This window comes from Salmo salar, chromosome 02 (assembly GCF_965601325.2).
Source record: "Salmo salar chromosome 02, fSalSal1, whole genome shotgun sequence".
Lineage (NCBI taxonomy): Eukaryota > Metazoa > Chordata > Actinopteri > Salmoniformes > Salmonidae > Salmo > Salmo salar.
Window position 1 is genome coordinate 90,745,498 of NC_138292.1, and position 23,616 is coordinate 90,769,113.

Sequence of the window (23,616 nt, forward strand, 5' to 3'; positions counted from 1 at the left end):
TCTGCTACCATTCTCCATAGTTTCCCATCCAGGTTGTCTATACCTGGTGGTAATACAGTCTGCTACCATTCTCCATAGTTTCCCATCCAGGTTGTCTATACCTGGTGGTAATACAGTCTGCTACCATTCTCCATAGTTTCCCATCAAGGTTGTCTATACCTGGAAGCTCATCATTATTGATGGATAACAATAGTTTTCCACCTCTCCCACACGAACTTGACCAAATTCAAATCAGCAATCCTTCTCTTTCATTATTTGAGCTTTTATACAAAACATATTATGGTTCACTGTTCAATGTTGTCACTTCACTTGAGAGTTTTTCCACTTTTGAAGTGAAATAGCCATTGAAATGATTGGCAATATCACAAAGATTTGTTATAAACGAACCATCAACTTCAATGAATGATGGAGAATAATTGTGTTTTCTGCCCATGATACCATTTAAGGTACTCCAAAATCTTTTTTTATTGTTTGGAATTTATCTTGGTTTGGTAATATAATTTATTCTTCTTTTTGTTAAGTTCACTCACAGCATTTCTAAATTGACAGTATGTTAACCAATCAGCTGAGCAGCCTGACTTGTTTGCCACCTCTTTTGTGTATTTCTGTATTTATATAACAAGGCGTGGGGGGGGCGTAGCAAATTGACGAGGAAGTGTGTGGGCGTTACGCATGCAAATAGCGTGCATATGAGAACCAATCAAAAAGTAGCTCAAAGTCAATAACAATTGTGTGTGTGTGATGTGGGGCTGAAGCTATTGACCTGGAAGTTGATGGAAAATACATTTAATTTCCAGACAAAGATTTTTAAATTTAACTAAATAGCTAACAATAATGTATTGAGACGTACAAAGAGAAGCAAGTGTTGATTGATTAGTGAAGATTTTTAATGAGTGAGAATAACATTTAAAAAATGTAACATCTACCACAGATCTGCATTTAAGGCAATTTCTTATTCAGTCATTCAAACAAACAGATAGCATCAAAATGAACAGACTAGCTCTATACTGCTCCTACATGGTGTAACAATACATCATGTAGATTTATATAATGAACAGACTAGGTCTATACTGCTCCTACATGGTGTAACAATACATCATGTAGATGTATATAATGAACAGACTAGCTCTATACTGCTCCTACATGGTGTAACAATACATCATGTAGATGTATATAATGAACAGACTAGGTCTATACTGCTCCTACATGGTGTAACAATACATCATGTAGATGTATATAATGAACAGACTAGGTCTATACTGCTCCTACATGGTGTAACAATACATAGATGTATATAATGAACAGACTAGCTCTATACTGCTCCTACATGTAACAATACATTGATGTATGTATATAATGAATGTTCACTAATGGCGTTCCACATTTTATTTATATTCAGATTTTTTTTTTGCATTAATCAAATGTGTTTTACAATCAGCACGTGTTATCTCTGACATGGTGGAATAATACTGATGGGAACATTGATGAAGTACACCACATGGTCAACAGTATGTGGACACCACCACTTTTGCTATTTCAGCTACACCCTTTGCTCACAGGTGTATAAAATACGAGTAGACATTATTTGGGTATGACTTTAACAGAATATGAACTTTGAAAAGTTAGATTTCCACTAGGCAATTACTTTAAAATAACATTAACCGGTTCCAAAGCTTTCAAAATAACGGTTCTGTTCTTGAACAGTAGAGATCACTTTCGTTATCGGTTCTGTTTCTGTTCCTCAAATGTTTTGCTCTTTTCCGGTTTTAGGTTCTGTTCCCTGAACCGGTTCCAACTCCTGTTCCTCACTGGGCGCATTGGAAAGAGTGTGTGTATTCTCTCATGCCTTTTCAGGTTCCCTAACCGTGTAAAATCCTTTCCACACAGAGAGCAATGGTAAGATGTCTCCCCTGTATGTGTCTTTTCATGCTCCTTCAGGTTCCCTAACTGTGTAAAGCTCTTTCCACACTGGGAACACTGGAAAGGCTTTTCTCCTGTGTGTGTTTTCTCATGCATATTCAGGTTCCCTAACAGGGTAAAACCTTTTCCACACTGGGAGCATTGGAAAGGTCTCTCTCCTGTGTGTATTCTTTTATGTTCCTTCAGATGCCCTAACCGTGTGAAACCTTTTCCACACTGGGAACATTGGAAAGGTTTCTCTCCTGTGTGTATTCTTTTATGCACTTTTAGGCTCCCTAACTTGGTGAAATCCTTTCCACACAGAGAGCAATGGTAAGAGTTCTCCCCTGTGTGTGTCCTTTCATGCTCCTTCAGGTTCCTTAACTTGGTAAAACCTTTTCCACACTGGGAGCATTGGAAAGGCTTCTCTCCTGTGTGTGTTCTCTCATGCTTTTTCAGGTTCCCTAATCGTGTAAAACCCTTTCCACACTGGGAGCATTGGAAAGGCTTCTCTCCTGTGTGTATTCTCTCATGCCTTTTCAGGGTCCCTAACTGGGTAAAACTCTTTCCACACTGGGAGCATTGGAAAGGCTTCTCTCCGGTGTGTATTTTCTCATGCCTTTTCATCTTATATAACCACTTAAAACTCTTATTACACTGGGAGCAGTGGTGTGGTCTCGCTGGTTTGGGCGTCTCTGGGTCTCGTTCCCCTGAAGGACCCTTTCCACTGTCAGAGTGAGAGTCTGGTCTCTCGCCTGCCAAAGACAACCATAATATTTGGTTAAAAACAGAGACTTAAATTAAATCTCCACATGATAAAACAGTCTTCCTATGAGGTAACTGCAAAATACACAGGCAATGAAAATATTGATCGGGGAACTAGTTGCTGAGGAAAGTGGCTGTTGTAAAAAATAGAGTTTTTAACAGTAAAACAACAGTATGTGCAGGAGGGGATAAAAGATGGGCTTGTCGAGTAACCCCCCGCCCCCCGTCCCCTAATGGTGATACATCACACAGATTCAGCAGTGTGGACAAACAAAAACTACACGCAGAACAGATAAAGGAATACAACATCTGAACAGAGTCAAGCTACTGAGGGTGTAGAACATTAATAACCAGTGGCCAGAGTTTATAGAACATTAACTAATTGAACTAATAACCGGTGGCCAGAGTTTATAGAACATTAACTAATTGAACTAATAACCAGTGGTCATAGTTTATAGAACATTAACTAATTGAACTAATAACCGGTGGTCATAGTTTATAGAACATTAACTAATATAACTAATAACCGGTGGCCAGAGTTTATAGAACATTAACTAATAGAACTAATAACCGGTGGCCAGAGTTTATAGAACATTAACTAATATAACTAATAACCGGTGGCCAGAGTTTATAGAACATTAACTAATAGAACTAATAACCGGTGGCCAGAGTTTATAGAACATTAACTAATAGAACTAATAACCGGTGGCCAGAGTTTATAGAACATTAACTAATAGAACTAATAACCGGTGGCCAGAGTTTATAGAACATTAACTAATAGAACTAATAACCGGTGGCCAGAGTTTATAGAACATTAACTAATAGAACTAATAAACGGTGGTCACAGTTTATAGAACAGTAACTAATAGAACTAATAACCGGTGGTCAGAGTTTATAGAACAATAACTAATAGAACTAATAACCAGTGGCCAGAGTTTATAGAACAATAACTAATAACCGGTGGCCAGAGTTTATAGAACATTAACTAATAGAACTAATAACCGGTGGCCACAGTTTATAGAACATTAACTAATTGAACTAATAACCAGTGGCCACAGTTTATAGATGTTATATTTTTTTTATTTTTTATTTCACCTTTATTTAACCAGGTAGGCTAGTTGAGAACAAGTTCTCATTTAAAACTGCGACCTGGCCAAGATAAAGCAAAGCAGTGCGACAAAAAACAACACAGAGTTACACATGGGATAAACAAAAGTACAGTCAATAACACAATAGAAAAATCTATATACAGTATCATATACACAATCATATCAGTTCGTCTTACCTAAAAACTATATATATATATATATATATATATATATATATGTATCATACACATTCATATCAGTCCATCTTACATTTTATATATAGTTTTTAGGTAAGACGGACTGATATGATTGTTTATATACATATATATACACATACACACATATACATATATATACACATATACATATATATATACATATATATATATAATGTATGTATATAGTTTTTAGGTATCATATAAATAATCATATCAGTCCGTCTTACCTAAAAACCATATAACATAATACACACTACCAGTCAAAAGTTTTACAACACCTACTCATTCAAGGGTTTCTCTTTATTTTTTACTATTTTCTACATTGTAGAATAATAGTGAAGACATCAAAACTATGAAATAACATGTATGAAATCATGTAGTAACCAAAAAAGTGTAAACAAATCAAAATATATTTTATTTGAGTTTTTTCAAATAGCCACCCTTTACCTTGATGACAGCTTTGCACACTCTTGGCATTCTCTCAACCAGCTTGACCTGGAATGCTTTTCCAACAGTCTTGAAGGAGTCCCCACATACGCTGAGCACTTGTTGGCTGCTTTTCCTTCAACTCTTTCAGTCCAACTCATCCCAAACCATCTCGGTTTGGTTGAGGTCGGGGGATTGTGGAGGCCAGGTCATCTGATGCAGCACTCCATCACTCTCCTTCTTGGTAAAATAGCCCTTACACAGCCTGGAGGTGTGTTGGGTCATTATCCTGTTGAAAATCAAATGATAGTCCCACTAAGCCCAAATCAGATGGGATGGTGTATCACTGCAGAATGCTGTGGTAGCCATGTTGGTTAGGTGTGCCTTGAATTCTAAATAAATCACAGACAGTGTCACCAGCAAAGCACCCCAACACCATAACACTTCCTCCTTCATGCTTTACGGTGGGAAATACACATGCGGAGATCATGCGTTTACCCACACCGCATCTCACAAATACACGGCGGTTGGAACCAAAAATCTCAAATTTGGAATCCAGATCAAAGGACAAATTTCCACCGGTCTAATGTCCATTTCTCGTGTTTCTTGGCCCAAGCAAGTCTCTTCTTATTATTGGTGTCCTTTAGTAGTGGTTTCTTTGCAGCAATTCGACCTTGAAGGCCTGATTCACACAGTCTCCTCTGAACAGTTGATGTTGAGATGAGTCTGTTACTTGAACTCTGTGAAGCATTTATTTGGGCTACGATTTCTGAGGCTAGTAACTCTAATGAACTTATCCTTTGCAGCAGAGGTAACTCTGGGTCTTCCATTCCTGTGACGGTCCTCATAAGAGCCAGTTTCATCATAGCGTTTGATGGTTTTTGCGACTGCACTTGAAAAAACTTTCAAAGTTCTTGAAATTTTCCGTATTGACTGACCTTAATGTCTTAAAGTAATGATGGACAGTCGTTTCTCTTTGCTTATTTGAGCTGTTCTTGACATAATATGGACTTGGTCTTTTACCAAATAGGGCTAACTTCTGTATACCACCCCTACCTTGTCACAACACAACTGATTGGCTCAAACGCATTGAGGAAAGGAATTCCACAAATGAACTTTTAAGACGGCACACCTGTTAATTGAAATGTATTCCAGGTGACTACCTCATGAAGCTGGTTGAGAGAATGCCAAGAGTGTGCAACGCTGTCATCAAGGCAAAGGCTGGCTGTTTGAAGAATCTCAAATATAAAATATATTTTGATTTGTTTTAACACTTTTTTGGTTACTACATGATTCCATGTGTTATTTCATAGTTTTGATTTCTTAACTATTATTCTACAATGTAGAAAATTGTAAAAATAAAGAAAAACCCTGGAATGAGTAGGTGTTCTAAAACTTTTGACCGTTAGTGTATATGTATCATATCAGTCTGTCTTACCTAAAAACCATATATATATACACACACACGGACACTCTTACTGACAGTTGTGGCTGCTATGCGTGATGTATTGTTGTCTCTACCTTCTTGCCCTTTGTGCTGTTGTCTGTGCCCAATAATGTTTGTACCATGTTTTGTGCTGCTAACATGTTGTGTTGCTACCATGCTGTCATGCTACCATGTCATCTTAGGTCTCTCTTTATGTAGTGTTGTGTTGTCTCTCGTGTCGTGATGTTACCATGCTGTCATGCTACCATGTCATCTTAGGTCTTTCTTTATGTAGTGTTGTGTTGTCTCTCTTGTCGTGATGTGTGTTTACTCCTATATTTTTATTTCATTTATGTTTAATCACAGCCCCCATCCCCACAGGAGGCCTTTTGCCTTCTGGTCGGCCGTTATTACAAATAAGAACTTGTTCTTAACTGACTTGTCTAGATACATACAGATTGAAATATAATTATATATTTTTTATTTAATCATGTCAGTCTGTCTTACCTTAACTAAAAACCATATAACAATTTTATATGTAAAGCTTCAAATCATGTTTAAAAAAATAATAATTTTGCTTTCATGGGATGTCGAAGTGTAGAGACTGATCAAAGCACTACAGAAAATATATATGTTTAAGGGAGATTATGTTACGTCTAGTCTGTGAGACCAGGCTGTAAACCGAGGTAGTTGTGATCAATATGATGGACCCGTTTTCACAACATTTAAGAACCTGGTGATAGAAAACAGTGTGAATGTAATAATGACAATGGACTTACTCAGGAGTAATTTAGCTAACTGTTAGTGTTTTCATTTGACTTAGAAAGAGTAGGACCACAAAGATTTCAATTGATTGTAGCAATATACCTGAGAACACAGCGTTTAAGTCAGTCAGTAGTCTCAAGTCAGACTGAGACATTCACTTAATGTCCTGGAAATCAATCTTCTTTCCATCAATAAATGCAAAAGGACAGCTGAAAGATGGTCTGTTCCCTAGCCTTTCTTTATTGTTTTGAGAGACGGGGTTCCATCCTCCCAGGTAGATGGCCTGGTGTAGGATCCTTTAGGGCTAAAGTAGTGGGATGGCCTGGTGTAGGATCCTTCAGGGCCAAAGTAGTGGGATGGCCTGGTGTAGGATCCTTTAGGGCTAAAGTAGTGGGATGGCCTGGTGTAGGATCCTTTAGGGCCAAAGTAGTGGGATGGCCTAGTGTAGGATCCTTTAGGGCTAAAGTAGTGGGATGGCCTGGTGTAGGATCCTTTAGGGCCAAAGTAGTGGGATGGCCTGGTGTAGGATCCTTTAGGGCCAAAGTAGTGGGATGGCCTGGTGTAGGATCCTTTAGGGCTAAAGTAGTGGGATGGCCTGGTGTAGGATCCTTTAGGGCCAAAGTAGTGGGATGGCTTGGTGTAGGATCCTTTAGGGCTAAAGTAGTGGGATGGCCTGGTGTAGGATCCTTTAGGGCTAAAGTAGTGGGATGGCCTGGTGTAGGATCCTTTAGGGCTAAAGTAGTGGGATGGCCTGGTGTAGGATCCTTTAGGGCTAAAGTAGTGGGATGGCCTGGTGTAGGATCCTTTAGGGGGGGGGGGGGGGGGTGACCAAAATGTGCAAAACCACACTCTGACCTGTGAAAGGCATCAATACAGCTTCTTCATGTGAAAAGTCACATGAAGAAGAAGGGTTGACATAGCAAGACTTGGCTCTGATTATAAAAAGAAGATATGGGTGTTTTTATAATCCCAAAGCCTAGGACCAAGAGGCATGGAGAGGCAGCCTTTAGTTACTATACCCCCAGCCTCTGGAATAGTCAGTCAGAGAACCTGAGGGGGACCAAGAGGCATGGAGAGGCAGCGTTTAGTTACTATACCCCCAGCCTCTGGAATAGCCTGCCAGAGAACCTGAGGGGGACCAAGAGGCATGGAGAGGCAGCCTTTAGTTACTATACCCCCAGCCTCTGGAATAGTCAGTCAGAGAACCTGAGGGGGACCAAGAGGCATGGAGAGGCAGCGTTTAGTTACTATACCCCCAGCCTCTGGAATAGCCTGCCAGAGAACCTGAGGGGGACCAAGAGGCATGGAGAGGCAGCGTTTAGTTACTATACCCCCAGCCTCTGGAATAGCCTGCCAGAGAACCTGAGGGGGACCAAGAGGCATGGAGAGGCAGCGTTTAGTTACTATACCCCCAGCCTCTGGAATAGCCAGTCAGAGAACCTGAGGGGGACCAAGAGGCATGGAGAGGCAGCGTTTAGTTACTATACCCCCAGCCTCTGGAATAGTCAGTCAGAGAACCTGAGGGGGACCAAGAGGCATGGAGAGGCAGCGTTTAGTTACTATACCCCCAGCCTCTGGAATAGCCAGTCAGAGAATGTAAGGGGAGCCAAAACTGTGAACATATTTAAAAGAGATCTTAAACACCTTTTTAGCTTTGCTTTTCCTTTAAGTAGTAGCGTTTTTATTGTACTCTTTTGTTTTTTTTATCCTCTGTTTGTTGTGTAGTAATATATATATATATTTTTTCATTCGTTTTTATTTCCTGTAATGCACACTGTTGCATTCCATGTCTGAAATGTGCTGTATAATAAATATTGTTTTGATAGTGAGAGCGTGACCTTGCCCTTTAGTTCAACAACTGCATTGTGCTTCTGTTTTAAGACAGTAAGTAACTTACTGGGCTTAATCAGATGTCCAATACCTCCTCTTCCTCTTCTTCCAATATGACAGTTATCTCTCCCTCCTCTTTCTCTTCCTTCACTGCAACATCCTCATCCTCTACTTTTGTTACTGTGACATCCTCCTCTTCCTTCTCCTCTTTCACGACAACGTTCAGCCACAGACCCTCTTTCTCCGTCCAGCAGACCTCTTCTTCTTTAGCAGGAGGAGAGTAGCTTAGTGAACTCATGGTCGGGGATGTTAGCTAACAGTTAGCTAGCTAGGCTAGTGAATTTAACCAGCCAGCTACGTTAGCTGACTAATAACAACACCGTAAATATGAAATTAAATGGGATAACTAGCTAGACGACAGAAGTGAGTCTAAAACACAGTGGATAATATACACAAACGCGTCTAAAGAGCTGCAATGTTTCAGCTAGCAAGCTACCGAAGTGGCTGACTGTCGTTTAACTATAAAATAACATGGCTGTCTAGCTGGGTTGTCACTAGTTACCACAGCCACAAAGTCAACATTGGCAAAACATGTATGAAAACAAACATGTTATTTTTTTCTTAATTTAAGGTTAGGGTTAGCAATGTGGTTAAGGTTAGGTTTAAAAATCACATTTTAATAAGAGAAGTTGTAGAATTGAGCGAGGTTTAGCCATAATTATGACTTTGTGACTGTGGTAACTAGTGACGACCGACTAGCTGTTGTTGTTTAATGAAGAGTCCAGTTCACCACCACGTCACACTCTGGCAGACTTGCCTGAAAGACCTACAGCGCCCTCTGCTGATTGGAGTGGAAACGCAGTTGAGGGAATGTTTTATTTTATTTTATTCAATAAGTTAAAACAATTTCAACGATTGGTTTTATTTTATTTCCAAGAATAATATTATATCACATTATATGACAGGAACCTCCAAGTTCAAATTGATCATTTAGGCTAAACTCTCTCTCTCTCTCTCTCTCCTCTCTCGACATGGCAAGTTCATTATTACTTACATTGTCAATGTATACATATAGAAAATATATAAATAAATGGTGGGACCAACAGCAATAATAATAGTAGTAGTAGTGGAAATGGGATTACCATTAACAACAACTACAACAACAATATGAATGAGAATAATAACAATACATTAAAGCAATGGTAGTAGACCAGTGTCAACATGACTGAAGACACATGACATAGTATGAAAGACAAAACAAAACAAGATGGGAAATATTATCGACATTACATTGCACTTTTCACTGGCTGTCCCTCAGGTTGTGGCAGGATTTGACCCTCTCTCTCCCTCTCTCTCTCTGACCCGCTCTATCACTCTCCCTTTGACCCTCTCTCCTTGACCCTCTCTCTCTGGATAGAGAGGGTCAAAGAGAGAGGGAGGGAGAGAGAGGGTCAGAGAGAGAGGGAGGGAGAGGGTCAGAGAGAGAGGGAGGTAGAGGGAGAGAGAGGGTGAAAGAGAGAGGGAGGTAGAGGGAGAGAGAGGGTCAGAGAGAGAGAGGGGGTCAGAGAGAGAGGGAGGTAGAGGGAGAGAGAGGGTCAGAGAGAGAGAGAGAGAGAGGGGGTCAGAGAGAGAGGGAGGTAGAGGGAGAGAGAGGGTCAGAGAGAGAGGGAGAGAGAGGGTCAAAGAGAGAGGGAGGGAGAGAGAGGGTCAGAGAGAGAGGGAGGGAGAAGGTCAGAGAGAGAGGGAGGTAGAGGGAGGTAGAGGGAGAGAGAGGGTCAGAGAGAGAGGGAGAGAGAGGGTGAAAGAGAGAGGGAGGTAGAGGGAGAGAGAGGGTCAGAGAGAGAGAGGGGGTCAGAGAGAGAGGGAGGTAGAGGGAGAGAGAGGGAGAGAGAGGGTCAGAGAGAGAGAGAGAGGGGGTCAGAGAGAGAGGGAGGTAGAGGGAGAGAGAGGGTCAGAGAGAGAGGGAGAGAGAGGGTCAAAGAGAGGGGGAGAGAGGGATAGAGAGGGTCAGAAAGAGAGGATAGAGTGGGTCAAAGAGAGAGAGAGAGAGAGAGAGAGAGAGAGAGAGGGTCAGAGAGAGAGGGAGGGAGAGGGTCAAAGGGAGAGGAAGGTAGAGGGAGAGAGAGGGTCAAAGAGAGAGGGGGATAGAGAGGGTCAAAGGGAGAGGAAGGTTGAAGGAGAGAGAGGGTCAGAGGGAGAGGATAGAGTGGGTCAGAGAGAGAGAGAGGGTCAAAGAGAGAGGGAGAGAGAGAGAGGGAGAGAGAGGGTCAAAGAGAGAGGGAGAAAGAGGGTCAAAGAGAGAGGGAGAAAGAGGGTCAAAGAGAGAGGGAGAAAGAGGGTCAAAGAGAGAGGGAGAAAGAGGGTCAAAGAGAGAGGGAGAGAGAGGGTCAAAGAGAGAGGGAGAAAGAGGGTCAAAGAGAGAGGGAGAGAGAGAGTCAAAGAGAGAGGGAGAGAGAGAGGGATAGAGATGGTCAAAGAGAGAGAGAGGGAGAGAGGGTCAGAGAGAGATGGATAGAGTGGGTCAGAGAGAGAGAGAGAAATAGAGAGGGTCAAAGAGGGCAGAGAGAGGGCGGGCAGAGAGATGGTCAAAGAGAGAGGGTCATATAATATTATTCTTGAAAATGATTAACTTTTTGTCTGAAAATAAAAAACATTCCCTCAACTGCGTTAAACTCTCCAGTCAGCAGATGGCGACGTGGGTCTTTCAGGCAAGTCTGCCACTGACCAACGTATTAGCAAAGATTGTTATTACTAAACCAAGATAGACCACAGCCCATCGTTTCAAACCGGAACAAATGAGTCATAGTGGGCAGAACAAGCAAGAAGGTGGGCAGAGCCAAACACAAGCAACCAAGATCCTATTGGCCCGTTCTAGCGTGCATGCGCATATTTCCGTTATGGAACGCCAACTCTATGAAGGGAGCGTGTGCAATAACCCAATTTACCATTGCACTCCTTCTAAACAACGCCCTTTTTAAAACGTTGGCAAAGGGTAACGTCTACAAAACTTAGTCCACGCTGTTCGTAACATAAAACTGTATTGAGATCAAATGTTTAATCGATGAGAAAATTAGCATATTGTCGGACACAATCCATCTCGTTCCATATTTTCCCACTGCCGGCCACTGGGCTTTCAATTCAATTCAAGGGCTTTATTGGCATGGGAAACATATGTTAACATTGCCAAAGCAAGTGAAGTAGATAATATACACAAGTGAAATAAACAAAAATTAACAGTAAACATTACACTCACAGAAGTTCCAAAATAATAAAGACATTACATTATTTTGTAGTGAGTGTAAACGCCAAGCGGATGCTTCATATTTATACATCCGGTGAATTATCTGTCTCATTGTTCGGTGGTGATTCTTTCAACAACGGCTAGTCGGTCGTCACTAGTTACCACAGTCATAAAGTCATAATTATGGCTAAACCCCATCCATTTCTACAACTTCTCTTCTTAAAATCTGTTTTTTTTTTAACCTAACCTTAACCACACTGCTAAGATTATGCCTAATCCTAACCTTAAATTAAGACCAAAAAGTAAAAATCTGTTTTCATAAATGTTTTGCCAATGTTGACTTTGTGGCTGTGGTAACTAGTGACAACCCAGCTAGACAGCGATGTTATTTTATAGTTAAACGACAGTCAGCCACTTCGGTAGCTTGCTAGCTGAAACATTGAAGCTCTAGACTCGTTCATGTATATTATCCACTGTGTTTTAGACTCACTTCTGTCGTCTAGCTAGTTATCCCATTTAATTTCATATTTACGGTGTTGTTATTAGTCAGCTAACGTAGCTGGCTGGTTAAATTCACTAGCCTAGCTAGCTAACTGTTAGCTAACATCCCCGACCATGAGTTCACTAAACTACTCTCCCCCTGCTAAAGAAGAAGAGGTCTGCTGGACGGAGAAAGAGGGTCTGTGGCTGAACGTTGTCGTGAAAGAGGAGAAGGAAGAGGAGGATGTCACAGTAACAAAAGTAGAGGATGAGGATGTTGCAGTGAAGGAAGAGAAAGAGGAGGGAGAGATAACTGTCATATTGGAAGAAGAGGAAGAGGAGGATATTGGACATCTGATTAAGCCCAGTAAGTTACTTACTGTCTTAAAACAGAAGCACAATGCAGTTGTTGAACTAAAGGGCAAGGTCACGCTCTCACTATCAAAACGGCCATATCTTTGAACCCTTATTCAAGTTGCTGAGACTTTTCGTCAGACTAGATGTTGTATTGCTGCCTGTCGCAGGTCAGAGTGCAGTTTTGTATTTTTTGGTCACCCCAAAAAAAGGGGAATGACAAAATTTGAAATTACACCACTATCTAACCCTGTACCTATACCCTATCTACCATCTAACCCTGTACCCATACACTATCTACCATCTAACCCTGTACCTATACACTATCTACCATCTAACCCTGTACCCATACACTATCTACCATCTAACCCTGTACCCATACACTATCTACCATCTAACCATCTAACCCTGTACCTATACACACACTATCTACTAGAGGTAGACCGATTTATCGGAATGGCCGATTAATTAGGGCCGATTTCAAGTTTTCATAACAATCGGAAATCAGTATTTTTGGCCACCGATTTGCCGATTATTATTTTTTATTTTTAGACCTTTATTTAACTAGGCAAGTCAGTTAAGAACACATTCTTATTTTCAATGACGGCCTAGGAACAGTGGGTTAACTGCCTTGTTCAGGGGCAGAACGACAGATTTTTACCTTGTCAGCTCGGGGATTCAATCTTGCAACCTTACGTTTAACTAGTCCAACGCTCTAACCACCTGCTTTACATTGCACTCCACGAGCAGCCTGCCTGTTACGCGAATGCAGTAAGTTGCTAGCTAGCATTAAACTTATATTATAAAAAACAATCAATCAATCATAATCACTAGTTAACTACACATGGTTGATGATATTACTAGTTTATCTAGCCTGTCCTGCGTTGCATATAATCGCTTAGGTACACGTTGTTCCAACCATAAACATCAATGTCTTTCTTAAAATCAATACACAAATATATATTTTTAAACCTGCATATTTAGTTAATATTGCCTGCTAACATGAATTTCTTTTAACTAGGGAAAATGTGTCACTTCTCTTGCAAACAGAGTCAGGGCAGTTTGGGCCGCCTGGCTCTTTTCGAACTGTGAAGACTATTTCTTCTTAACAAAGACAGCCGACTTCACCAAACGGGGGATGATTTAACAAAAGCGCATTTGCGAAAAAAGCACAATCGTTGCACGACTGTACCTAACCATAAACATCAATGCCTTTCTTAAAATCAATACACAGAAGTATGTATTTTTAAACCTGCATATTTAGCTAAAAGAAATCCAGGTTAGCAGGCAATATTAACCAGGTGAAATTGTGTCATTTTGCGTTCATTGCACTCAGTCAGGGTATATGCAACAGTTTGGGCCGCCTGGCTCGTTGCGAACTAATTTGCCAGAATTTTACGTAATTATGACATAACATTGAAGGTTGTGCAATGTAACAGGAATATTTAGACTTAGCCACCCGTTAGATAAAATACGGAAAGGTTCCGTATTTCACTGACAGGAAAAAACGTTTTGTTTTTGAGATGTTAGTTTCCGGATTCAACCATATTAATGACCTAAGGCTCGTATTTCTGTGTGTTTATTATATTATAATTAAGTCTATGATTTGATAGAGCAGTCTGACTGAGCGGTGGTAGGCAGAAGCAGGCTCGTAAGCGTTCATTCAAACAGCACTTTCGTGCGTTTGCCAGCAGCCCTTCGCAATGCTTCAAGCATTGCGCTGTTTATGACTTCAAGCCTATCAACTCCCAAGATTAGGCTGGTGTAACCCATGTGAAATGGCTAGCTAGTTAGCCGGGTGCGCGCTAATAGCGTTTCAAACGTCACTCGCTCTGAGACTTGGGAGTGGTTGTTCCCCTTGCTCTGCATGGGTAACGCTGCTTCGAGGGTGGCTGTTGTCGGTGTGTTCCTGGTTCGAGCCCAGGTAGGAGCGAGGAGAGGGACGGAAGCTATACTGTTACACTTGCAATACTAAAGTGCCTATAAGAATATCCAATAGTCAAAGGTATATGAAATACAAATCGTATACAGCGAAATAGTCCTATAATTCCTATAATAACTATAACCTAAAACTTCTTACCTGGGAATATTGAAGACTCATGTTAAAAGGAACAACCAGCTTTCATATGTTCTCATGTTCTGAGCAAGGAACTTAAACGTTAGCTTTTTTACATGGCACATATTGCACTTTTACTTTCTTCTCCAACACTGTTTTTGCATTATTTAAACCAAATGGAACTTGTTTCATTATTTATTTGAGGCTAAATGGATTTTATTGATGTATTATATTAAGTTAAAATAAATGTTCATTCAGTATTGTTGTAAATGTCATTATTACAAATAAATAAATAAATAAATAAAAGTAAAAAAAATCGTCCGATTAATCGGCACCGGCTTTTTTTGGTCCCCCAATAATCTGTATCGGTATCGGCGTTGAAAAATCATAATCGGGCGACCTCTACTATCTACCATCTAACCCTGTACCTATACACACACCATCTAACCCTGTACCTATACACACACCATCTAACCCTGTACCTATACACACACACACACTATCTACCATCTAACCCTGTACCTATACACACACTATCTACCATCTAACCCTGTACCTATACACACACTATCTACCATCTAACCCTGTACCTATACACACACTATCTACCATCTAACCCTGTACCTATACACACACTATCTACCATCTAACCCTGTACCTATACACACACTATCTACCATCTAACCCTGTACCTATACACACACTATCTACCATCTAACCCTGTACCTATACACACACTATCTACCATCTAACCCTGTACCTATACACACACTATCTACCATCTAACCCTGTACCTATACACACACTGTCTACCATCTAACCCTGTACCTATACACTATCCCCCAAAACCCACCAGCCCATCCCACTACGTAACATAGTAAATGTAAATCCGTAACACTAATTATACTGAACAAAACATATTAACGCAACATTCTACAATGACCTTTGATATATATTTAATGAGCTGGTACATGGGATCAGACAGCAGCCTCCCATGGTGTCCTTACTACATTATGCTTACTTTTCATAACATACATAGAGACGCCGCTAATTGTTGGTAATGGAAATTACGTGAAAAGTCGAGGAGATGTCATGAAATGGAGATGTCATGAAATTCCAACTGTCAAAATGTGTATGAAACCTGACAATTTGACTACAGGTATTTACTAAAAAAGTAGCTGAAAATATTAACATTTATTAAAATACTGAAAATAAATAGTTTAAACGGGTATTGGGGCAGCAGGTAGCCTAGTTGTTAGAGCTGGCTAGTAACCGAAAGGTTGCTGGATCGAATCCCCGAGCTGACAAGGTAAAAATCTGTCGTTCTGCCCCTGAACAAGGAAGTTAACCCACTGTTCCCCAGGTAGGCCGTCATTGTAAATAAGAATTTGTACTTACTAAAAAAGTAGCTAAAAATATTACAATTTATTAAAATACTTAAAATAAATAATTTAAATGGGTATTGGGGTGGCAGGTAGCCTATTTTTTTTTTATGTACATTTTAAAATCCTTCTCCCAAAATGTTTTACATTTATTCAAAAGCTCATCTTCTATCAAAAAATGTTGCTTCTTCTTTCTTTTGTTTCTTCTTTTTACTGCGTGTAGTAACCCTCTTCTTAATGGCATTAGATCTTTTACATTCTGTAAAAGGGGGAGAAATGAGAAACACATCAATTCTGGATCTGACAATAAAAGGCCACTCTAAAATGTGCAGTTTTGTCACACAACACAATGCAACAGATGTATCACGTTTTAAGGGAGAGCAGTGCAATTGGCATGCTGACTGCAGGTATTTCCACCACAGCTGTTGCCCGAGAGTTGAATTTTCATTTCTCTACAATAAGACGCCTCCAACGTCATTTTAGAGAATTTGGTGTTGAGTATTTATGGCTGTCATAAAGCCCCTTTCTGGAGGAAAACTCATTCAGATTGGCTGGGCATGGTTCCCCAGTGGGTTGACCTTTGCCCTCCCAGGCCTACCCATTTTTGCTGGCCCTGCCCAGTCATGTAAAATCCATAGGTTAGGGCCTAATTCATTTATTTCAATTGACTGATTTCCTTATTGCATGTTGCGTTTATATTTTGTTCAGTAAATGTAGTAGCTAGTGGTTAGCTTCTTCCAAGATCAAGCTTTGCTTGGTAACATCAGAGAATCCCCTCCTGGATCAAGAGCCCTGCTGTCTAATATTTGTTTTGTGCGGCAAACTGTGAGTAGCATTTTTGAGTTACTTGTATAACTTTATGAGCTGGGATATCTGGCCTCCAAATAGTTTAGTTACTTGAATTTTACATTTTAGTCATTTAGCAGACGCTCTTATCCAGAGCGACTTACAGTAGTGAATGCATACATTTCAAACATTTTTTTTTCTTCCCCGTACTGGTCCCCCGTGGGAATCGAACCCACAACCCTGGCGTTGCAAACACCATGCTCTACCAACTGAGCCACACGGGACCTATAACTTTATGAGCTGGGATATCTAGCCTCCAAATAGTTTAGTTAGTTGTATAACTTTATGAGCTGGGATATCTAGCCTCCAAATAGTTTAGTTAGTTGTATAACTTTATGAGCTGGGATATCTGGCCTCCAAATAGTTTAGTTAGTTGTATAACTTTATGAGCTGGGATATCTGGCCTCCAAATAGTTTAGTTAGTTGTATAACTTTATGAGCTGGGATATCTGGCCTCCAAATAGTTGAGTTACTTGTATAACTTTATGAGCTGGGATATCTGGCCTCCAAATAGTTTAGTTAGTTGTAAAACTTTATGAGCTGGGATATCTGGCCTCCAAATAGTTTAGTTAGTTGTAAAACTTTAGGAGATTTAGCAAGTGACATCAGTAAGGCTCATATCTTTCACCTGGATTTACCTGGTCAGTCTGTCATGGAAAGAGAAGGTGTTCTTAATGTTTTGTACACTCAGTGTATATAGTCTTCTGTCCCTGTAAGTTCACATGTGGAACTGGATGAAATGTGTTTTAGTTTCCAGTCATTTAGAAATGTGATCCCAATGTCCCACATTGTCCTCTTTATTAATAGAAAGACTCATATACAGTATAGTATTAGTTTAAAACTAAAATGGACCAATCCTGGATCGCTCCCTGTATTATCAGCCACTGAAATAGGAGAGTCTTTGTCCCCTCTCTGTTTGTCTACTCAACCCAGAGTGAAACCAAAACACCCCATGTAGCCCATGTTAACCTGATGACTCAGAGTCACGTCATAAACATGTACAACGGCCACCGTGGGAGGACACAACTGATGTTCACCATCTGGGACCATTCAACAGTCTAGATTTACCAGGTTATTACTAAATAAACTGTTCACCATCTGGGACCATTCAACAGTCTAGATTTACCAGGTTATTACTAAATAAACTGTTCACCATCTGGGACCATTCAACAGTCTAGATTTACCAGGTTATTACTAAATAAACTGTTCACCATCTGGGACCATTCAACAGTCTAGATTTACCAGGTTATTACTAAATAAACTGTTAACCATCTGGGACCATTCAACAGTCTAGATTTACCAGGTTATTACTAAATAAACTGTTCACCATCTGGGACCATTCAACAGTCTAGATTTACCAGGTTATTACTAAATAAACTGTTCACCATCTGGGACCATTCAACAGTCTAGATTTACCAGGTTATTACTAAATAAACTGTTCACCATCTGGGACCATTCAACAGTCTAGATTTACCAGGTTATTACTAAATAAACTGTTCACCATCTGGGACCATTCAACAGTCTAGATTTACCAGGTTATTACTAAATAAACTGTTCACCATCTGGGACCATTCAACAGTCTAGATTTACCAGGTTATTACTAAATAAACTGTTCACCATCTGGGACCATTCAACAGTCTAGATTTACCAGGTTATTACTAAATAAACTGTTCACCATCTGGGACCATTCAACAGTCTAGATTTACCAGGTTATTACTTTTGGGGGTTCTCATAGGCTTACAATTGTTGTTTTGAATTTTGCTTGAACAGTCGCTAAGATAATATTTCGTTTCTGATAGTTGCAAAATACCTATTTTGGATGCAGCCGTTGTTAGCCTGAATGCTAATGCTCACTGACAGGCTTGTAGCAAAGCTAGCCAAAGAGCATTTTACTGGTTGAAGTTTAAGCGTTTTTTAAGTATTGTTAGAAACAGAGTAAAAACTCACCGACGACTAGAAAAAAAGCTAAAACCAAGTTTATACACCCACTGGGTCATACAGCTGCAAAGACCATATGTTTACAGAAGTGCATATATTTATACCCTCCTACTACGCAGAGTCAACTCCTTGCTAGTCAGGACAGCTAATACATCTCTGTTGCTAGTCAGGACAGCCAATACATCTCTGTTGCTAGTCAGGACAGCCAATACATCTCTGTTGCTAGTCAGGACAGCCAATACATCTCTGTTGCTAGTCAGGAACTTCATTGGCTCCTTTCACCGGTGTAGTCATGGCCCTACCTCCTGCTAGAAGCTTTGTGTGCATGTAAGTATATATGTGTGCAACAGGACTGTTCCTTCTCACGTCACCTGACCTGACCTCGGGCCGAATCCCTACTCCACAGCTGTCAGTGACTGAAACCAGACTGTTACCCTTTGCCTCCTCCTTTGGAGCAATGAGATTTAACAATAACATGTTTTGACTTTCTGCACTCCCCCTTATCTCACTCAGTAACTTTCCATCCGCCTCGTTCTTAACTTTCCACCCTCCATTGACCTCAACACACACATTTATTATACAATACGTTCTGGTATGGTAACACGAATAGTTACATTCCAGCTAGAATTCAACAGTATAAAGCAGTTGATTTGAGATGGCTTACAATTGTTGTTTTTATTGTTGCTTGAACAGTCGCTAAAAATAATATTTGGTTGTGATAGTTGCAAAATACCTATTTTGGACGCAGAAATTGTTAGCTTAAATGGTAATGCTAGGCTGGTAGCAAAGCTAGCCAAAGAGCATTTTACTGGTGTTTTTAAGTTTAAAGCAGTTGAATTGCGAGGATGACACAAACATTATATTAAGCAGGACATTCAAACGAGCCTTACAATTCTTATCCAAAAGTAATGTGAAATGCACTCATAAGCAACCTCGAAATGGAGGCTATTTTTGCTGTCAGCCTATGAGAACTCCCCTGAGATTTCCCCCACGGTGGTGAATTAGTAAATAGACACAGAGCTTAATGTGAGTTTCCTTGAGTAGCACTCCTGATCTTGCGCTGATAATGCGCTGTAATATTCAGAATACATTGTGAAAAACTAAAATCTTTGCTCACCGTTTTTGCTCCAGGCAGGTATACTACATCCATAACTAGTGGTTTCCTCATTACCAGATATACTACATCCATAACTAGTGGTTTCCTCATTACCAGATATACTACATCCATAACTAGTGGTTTCCTCATTACCAGATATACTACATCCATAACTAGTGGTTTCCTCATTAGCAGGGAGGAGTTTCTACAACCAAATTGCATGTGCATCGCCCTCTTGCAGTAATTTGAGCAAACACAGAAAGGGGCCTATATTGGTGATTAGAAGTAGTGTAGCTCACTGCCTAAGGTTTCTGCAACTGTAATACTGTATTTCTAGCCTACAATCATCCAATATACTTATGTGGGAAAAATAAGACAAAATATGGCTATTGTTGCTTGCTTGACTGTCTTAAGACAATTGTTAAATAAGTTCGTACACAACATCATGGGCATCACCTTTTAGCTAAAATAAACAGTGGATTTCTGTTGTTGTGGGCCTTTAACCATTTGTCTGACTTTGTTGTTCACACAGGAGAGAGACGTGATTATCGTGGATCCTCTGGGGAGCCTCAACAACCTCATGAAGCAGAGAAGAGACTCTCCACATCAGAACACCTCAAGAAACATCAACGGAAACCCACAGGGAAGAAACTTCACCGCTGCTCTGACTGTGGGAAGAGTTATTCAAGATCAGATTCACTAAAAGTACACCAGAAAATTCACACTGGAGATAAATCCCATTGCTGCTCAGACTGTGGGAAGAGTTACTCCAGATCAGATTCACTAAAAGTACACCAGAGAATTCACACTGCAGAGAAAACGTATAGCTGTGATCAATGCGGGAAAAGTTTTACTTCTCCTAGCCAGCTGACTATACACCAGAGAACACACACAGGAGAGAAACCTTTCCACTGCTCTGACTGTGGAAAGAGTTTTGTTATCGCAGGAAATTTAAAATCACACCAGAGAACACACACAGGAGAGAAGCCTTATAGCTGTAATCAATGTGGGAAGAGTTTTGCTTACTCAAGCAGCCTGATAGCACATTTAAAAACACACACATGAGAGAATCTACTGCGCTGACTGTGGGGAGACCTTTTCAGAATCACCTACATTACAATCACAGCAGAAAATTTACACAGGAAAGAAATCTTATAGTATTTTAATTAATAATGTCACAATGTAGAATCCCAAATGTTTGCCCCCTGTTCTATTGATTTCAGCATGATATGGATATTAGGGGAAAAAAATCCAGGCTCTGAATTGAAAGAGTACTATTTATGTGATTAACAAAAAGTGACTAACTAAAGAAAGTGTTGCGTTACACTTACCTCATTGGTGACCCACTTCAATCAAAATATAACACTTCAAAATGTAGCTAGCTGTTCTCTAGAAATTGTCCTCTAACCAGTGATTCCGTGTGGTGTTTGAGCTGTTAGTTTTAACAGGACGTGCAACCTCATCTCCCCCCTCTTGCGCAATTGATTTCAACGTGATATCGATGAGTGATGGCAAATAAGTGTTGTATTCCTTTGTTTAGCGACCCACACATTTAAATGCATCACTCCAAAATGTAGCTGACTGTCTTCTGCAGGTTGTCCTCTAACCAGTGAGGTAAAAGATATCTCCCATTTCCATGTGTGTTTTTAGTTGTGTTAGTTTCAACAGCACGTACAACCTGATTTTTATCCGATCAATGTCCGTAATTTATTGCCACTTGTCAAAACAACAGTGTTTTTGGTGCTTGTGCAGTTTATAAGGAGCTTGTTTAAAAAAAAAAAAATGAAAGGAATATGCTTATTATTGTGTTTGTGTATATAGTACATTTTATGTTTTAGATTTTCAATATATCACAAACTGTTTCTGCATATTGGTTATTGATTTGGACGCGTTAAAAATGTTTGGACTTTGGGCTATCCCACCTAGCAAAATGTAATTGAAAAGACGTTGAAAAAAAGACCGAAGTTCAATCTACGTTTTTTTTAAGTATTAAAGACTTATTTGTATTCAACGTTTTTAACTTTTTTTATTATCCCATTCCTCACCATTAAGTGAATTATTGCCAATACATATTAACAAAGGGGTGTACATTCGGTTTTGATATTTCAAAATATTTACATTTCATGTAACATTTTAGTAATCATAATTATTTATGCAACCAACTGACAATTTGTTTTTACGATTATATTGTTGACTAACAATGTAGTAAAACAAGCTTATATTTTTGGTTGGATATTATATCCTATTCTTACTATTTTAATCAATGTCATTTTTTTAGAATGCTCAATAGTCTTTAAGTTATTATTGTTCTTTAGTTTTTTATCCTCTTATGTTTGTTTTGTAGTAAATATTACAGTTTTTATTTTCATTCGTTTTTTTAATGATTTTTTTTCTTTGAAGCGCATTGCTTTGCATCCATGTCTGAAATGTGCTGTATAAATAAAGCTTGATTTGAACATATTGCAAAACAAATTAACCCAATGACTGACCGACCAATCAACAGACTTTTGCAAAACCAATGAACAAATATGTGCAAAAGCAACACACATCTTGGTATGAAAACAGTATCAATTCTGTTTTTATGTAAAAATAGTGCAGTTTATCACTTTCAACCAATCCAGTACATTTTTGTTGAAAATGAAAAATCAACAATACGTCAAAGGATTCAACTACTGAAACAAGCAAATGGATCAACCAGATCAATCCCACTTTTCCAGCCTGCTGAAGGCGTGGTGGAGTGGTAAACACCACCACCGGCTCTACCAGGGGCTTGAGGTGGTCTCCCACAGCTCTGCTTATGTCATGCTCTGTGGCCTTGCCGTTCCGTTTCTTGACTGCCCCTGCAGCACAGAAAGAAACACATTTAGTCATATTATACTGAACAAAATATAAACGCAACATGTAAACTTTTGGTCCCATGTTTCATGAGCTGAAATAAAAGATCCTAGAAACTTTCCATACGCACAAAAAGCTTCTCAAATTTTGTGAACAAATTTGTTTACATTCCTGTTGGTGAGCATTTCTCCTTTACAAAGATAATCGATCCACCTGACAGGTGTGGCATATCAAGAAACTGATTAAACAGCACGATCATTACAAAGGTGCACCTTGTGCTGGGGACAATAAAAGGACACCATGCCACAGATGTCTCAAGTTTTGAGGGGCTGTGCAATTGGCATGCTGACTGCAGGAATGTCCAACAGAGCTGTTGTCAGAGAATTTAATGTTCTACCATAAGCCGCCTCCAACTTAATTTTAGAGAATTTGGCAGTACGTCCAACTGGCCTCTCAACCACAGACCACGTGTATTGCGTCATGTGGACGAGCGGTTGTGAACAGAGTGCCCCATCGTGCGGTGAGGTTATGGTATGGGCAGGCTTAAGCTAAGGACAACGAACACAATTGCATTTTATCGATGGAAATTTGAATGCACAGAGATACCGTGACGAGATCCTGAGGCCCATTGTCGTGCCATTCATCCGCCGCCATCACCTCATGTTTCAGCATGATAATGCATGGCCCCATGTTGCAAGGATCTCTACACAATTCCTGGAAGCTGAAGAGGTCCCAGTTCTTCCATGGCCTGCATACTCACCAGACATGTCACCCATTGAGCATGTTTGCGATTCTCTGGATTGACGTGTACAACATTGTGTTCCAGTTCCCACAAATATCCAGCAACTTTGCAGAGCCATTGAAGAGCAGTGGGACAACATTCCACAGGCCACAGTCAACAACCTGATCAACTCTATGCGAAGGAGATGTGTAGCTCTGCATGAGGCAAATGGTGGTCACAACAGATACTG

At 40.0% G+C, this 23,616-nt stretch overlaps 1 protein-coding gene and 1 non-coding gene across 2 annotated transcripts; one reads left to right on the forward strand and one right to left on the reverse strand.

Annotated features, from left to right (window-relative positions):
- Nucleotides 1-865: 865 nt before the first annotated feature.
- On the reverse strand, nt 866-8,968 carry LOC106591221 (uncharacterized). Its single transcript, XM_045712611.2, has 2 exons — nt 8,485-8,968; nt 866-2,654 (listed from the first exon to the last, which is right to left on the reverse strand). The coding sequence occupies exon 2, from the start codon at nt 2,524-2,526 to the stop codon at nt 1,720-1,722; it is 807 nt and encodes a 268-aa protein (XP_045568567.2). The 5' UTR covers nt 2,527-2,654; nt 8,485-8,968; the 3' UTR covers nt 866-1,719.
- Nucleotides 8,969-11,536: 2,568 nt separating this feature from the next.
- LOC106592918 (uncharacterized) lies at nt 11,537-22,286 on the forward strand. Its single transcript, XR_006763652.2, has 2 exons — nt 11,537-12,505; nt 20,343-22,286. It is a non-coding gene; the product is annotated as an uncharacterized LOC106592918 (transcript).
- The last annotated feature ends 1,330 nt before the right edge of the window (nt 22,287-23,616 follow it).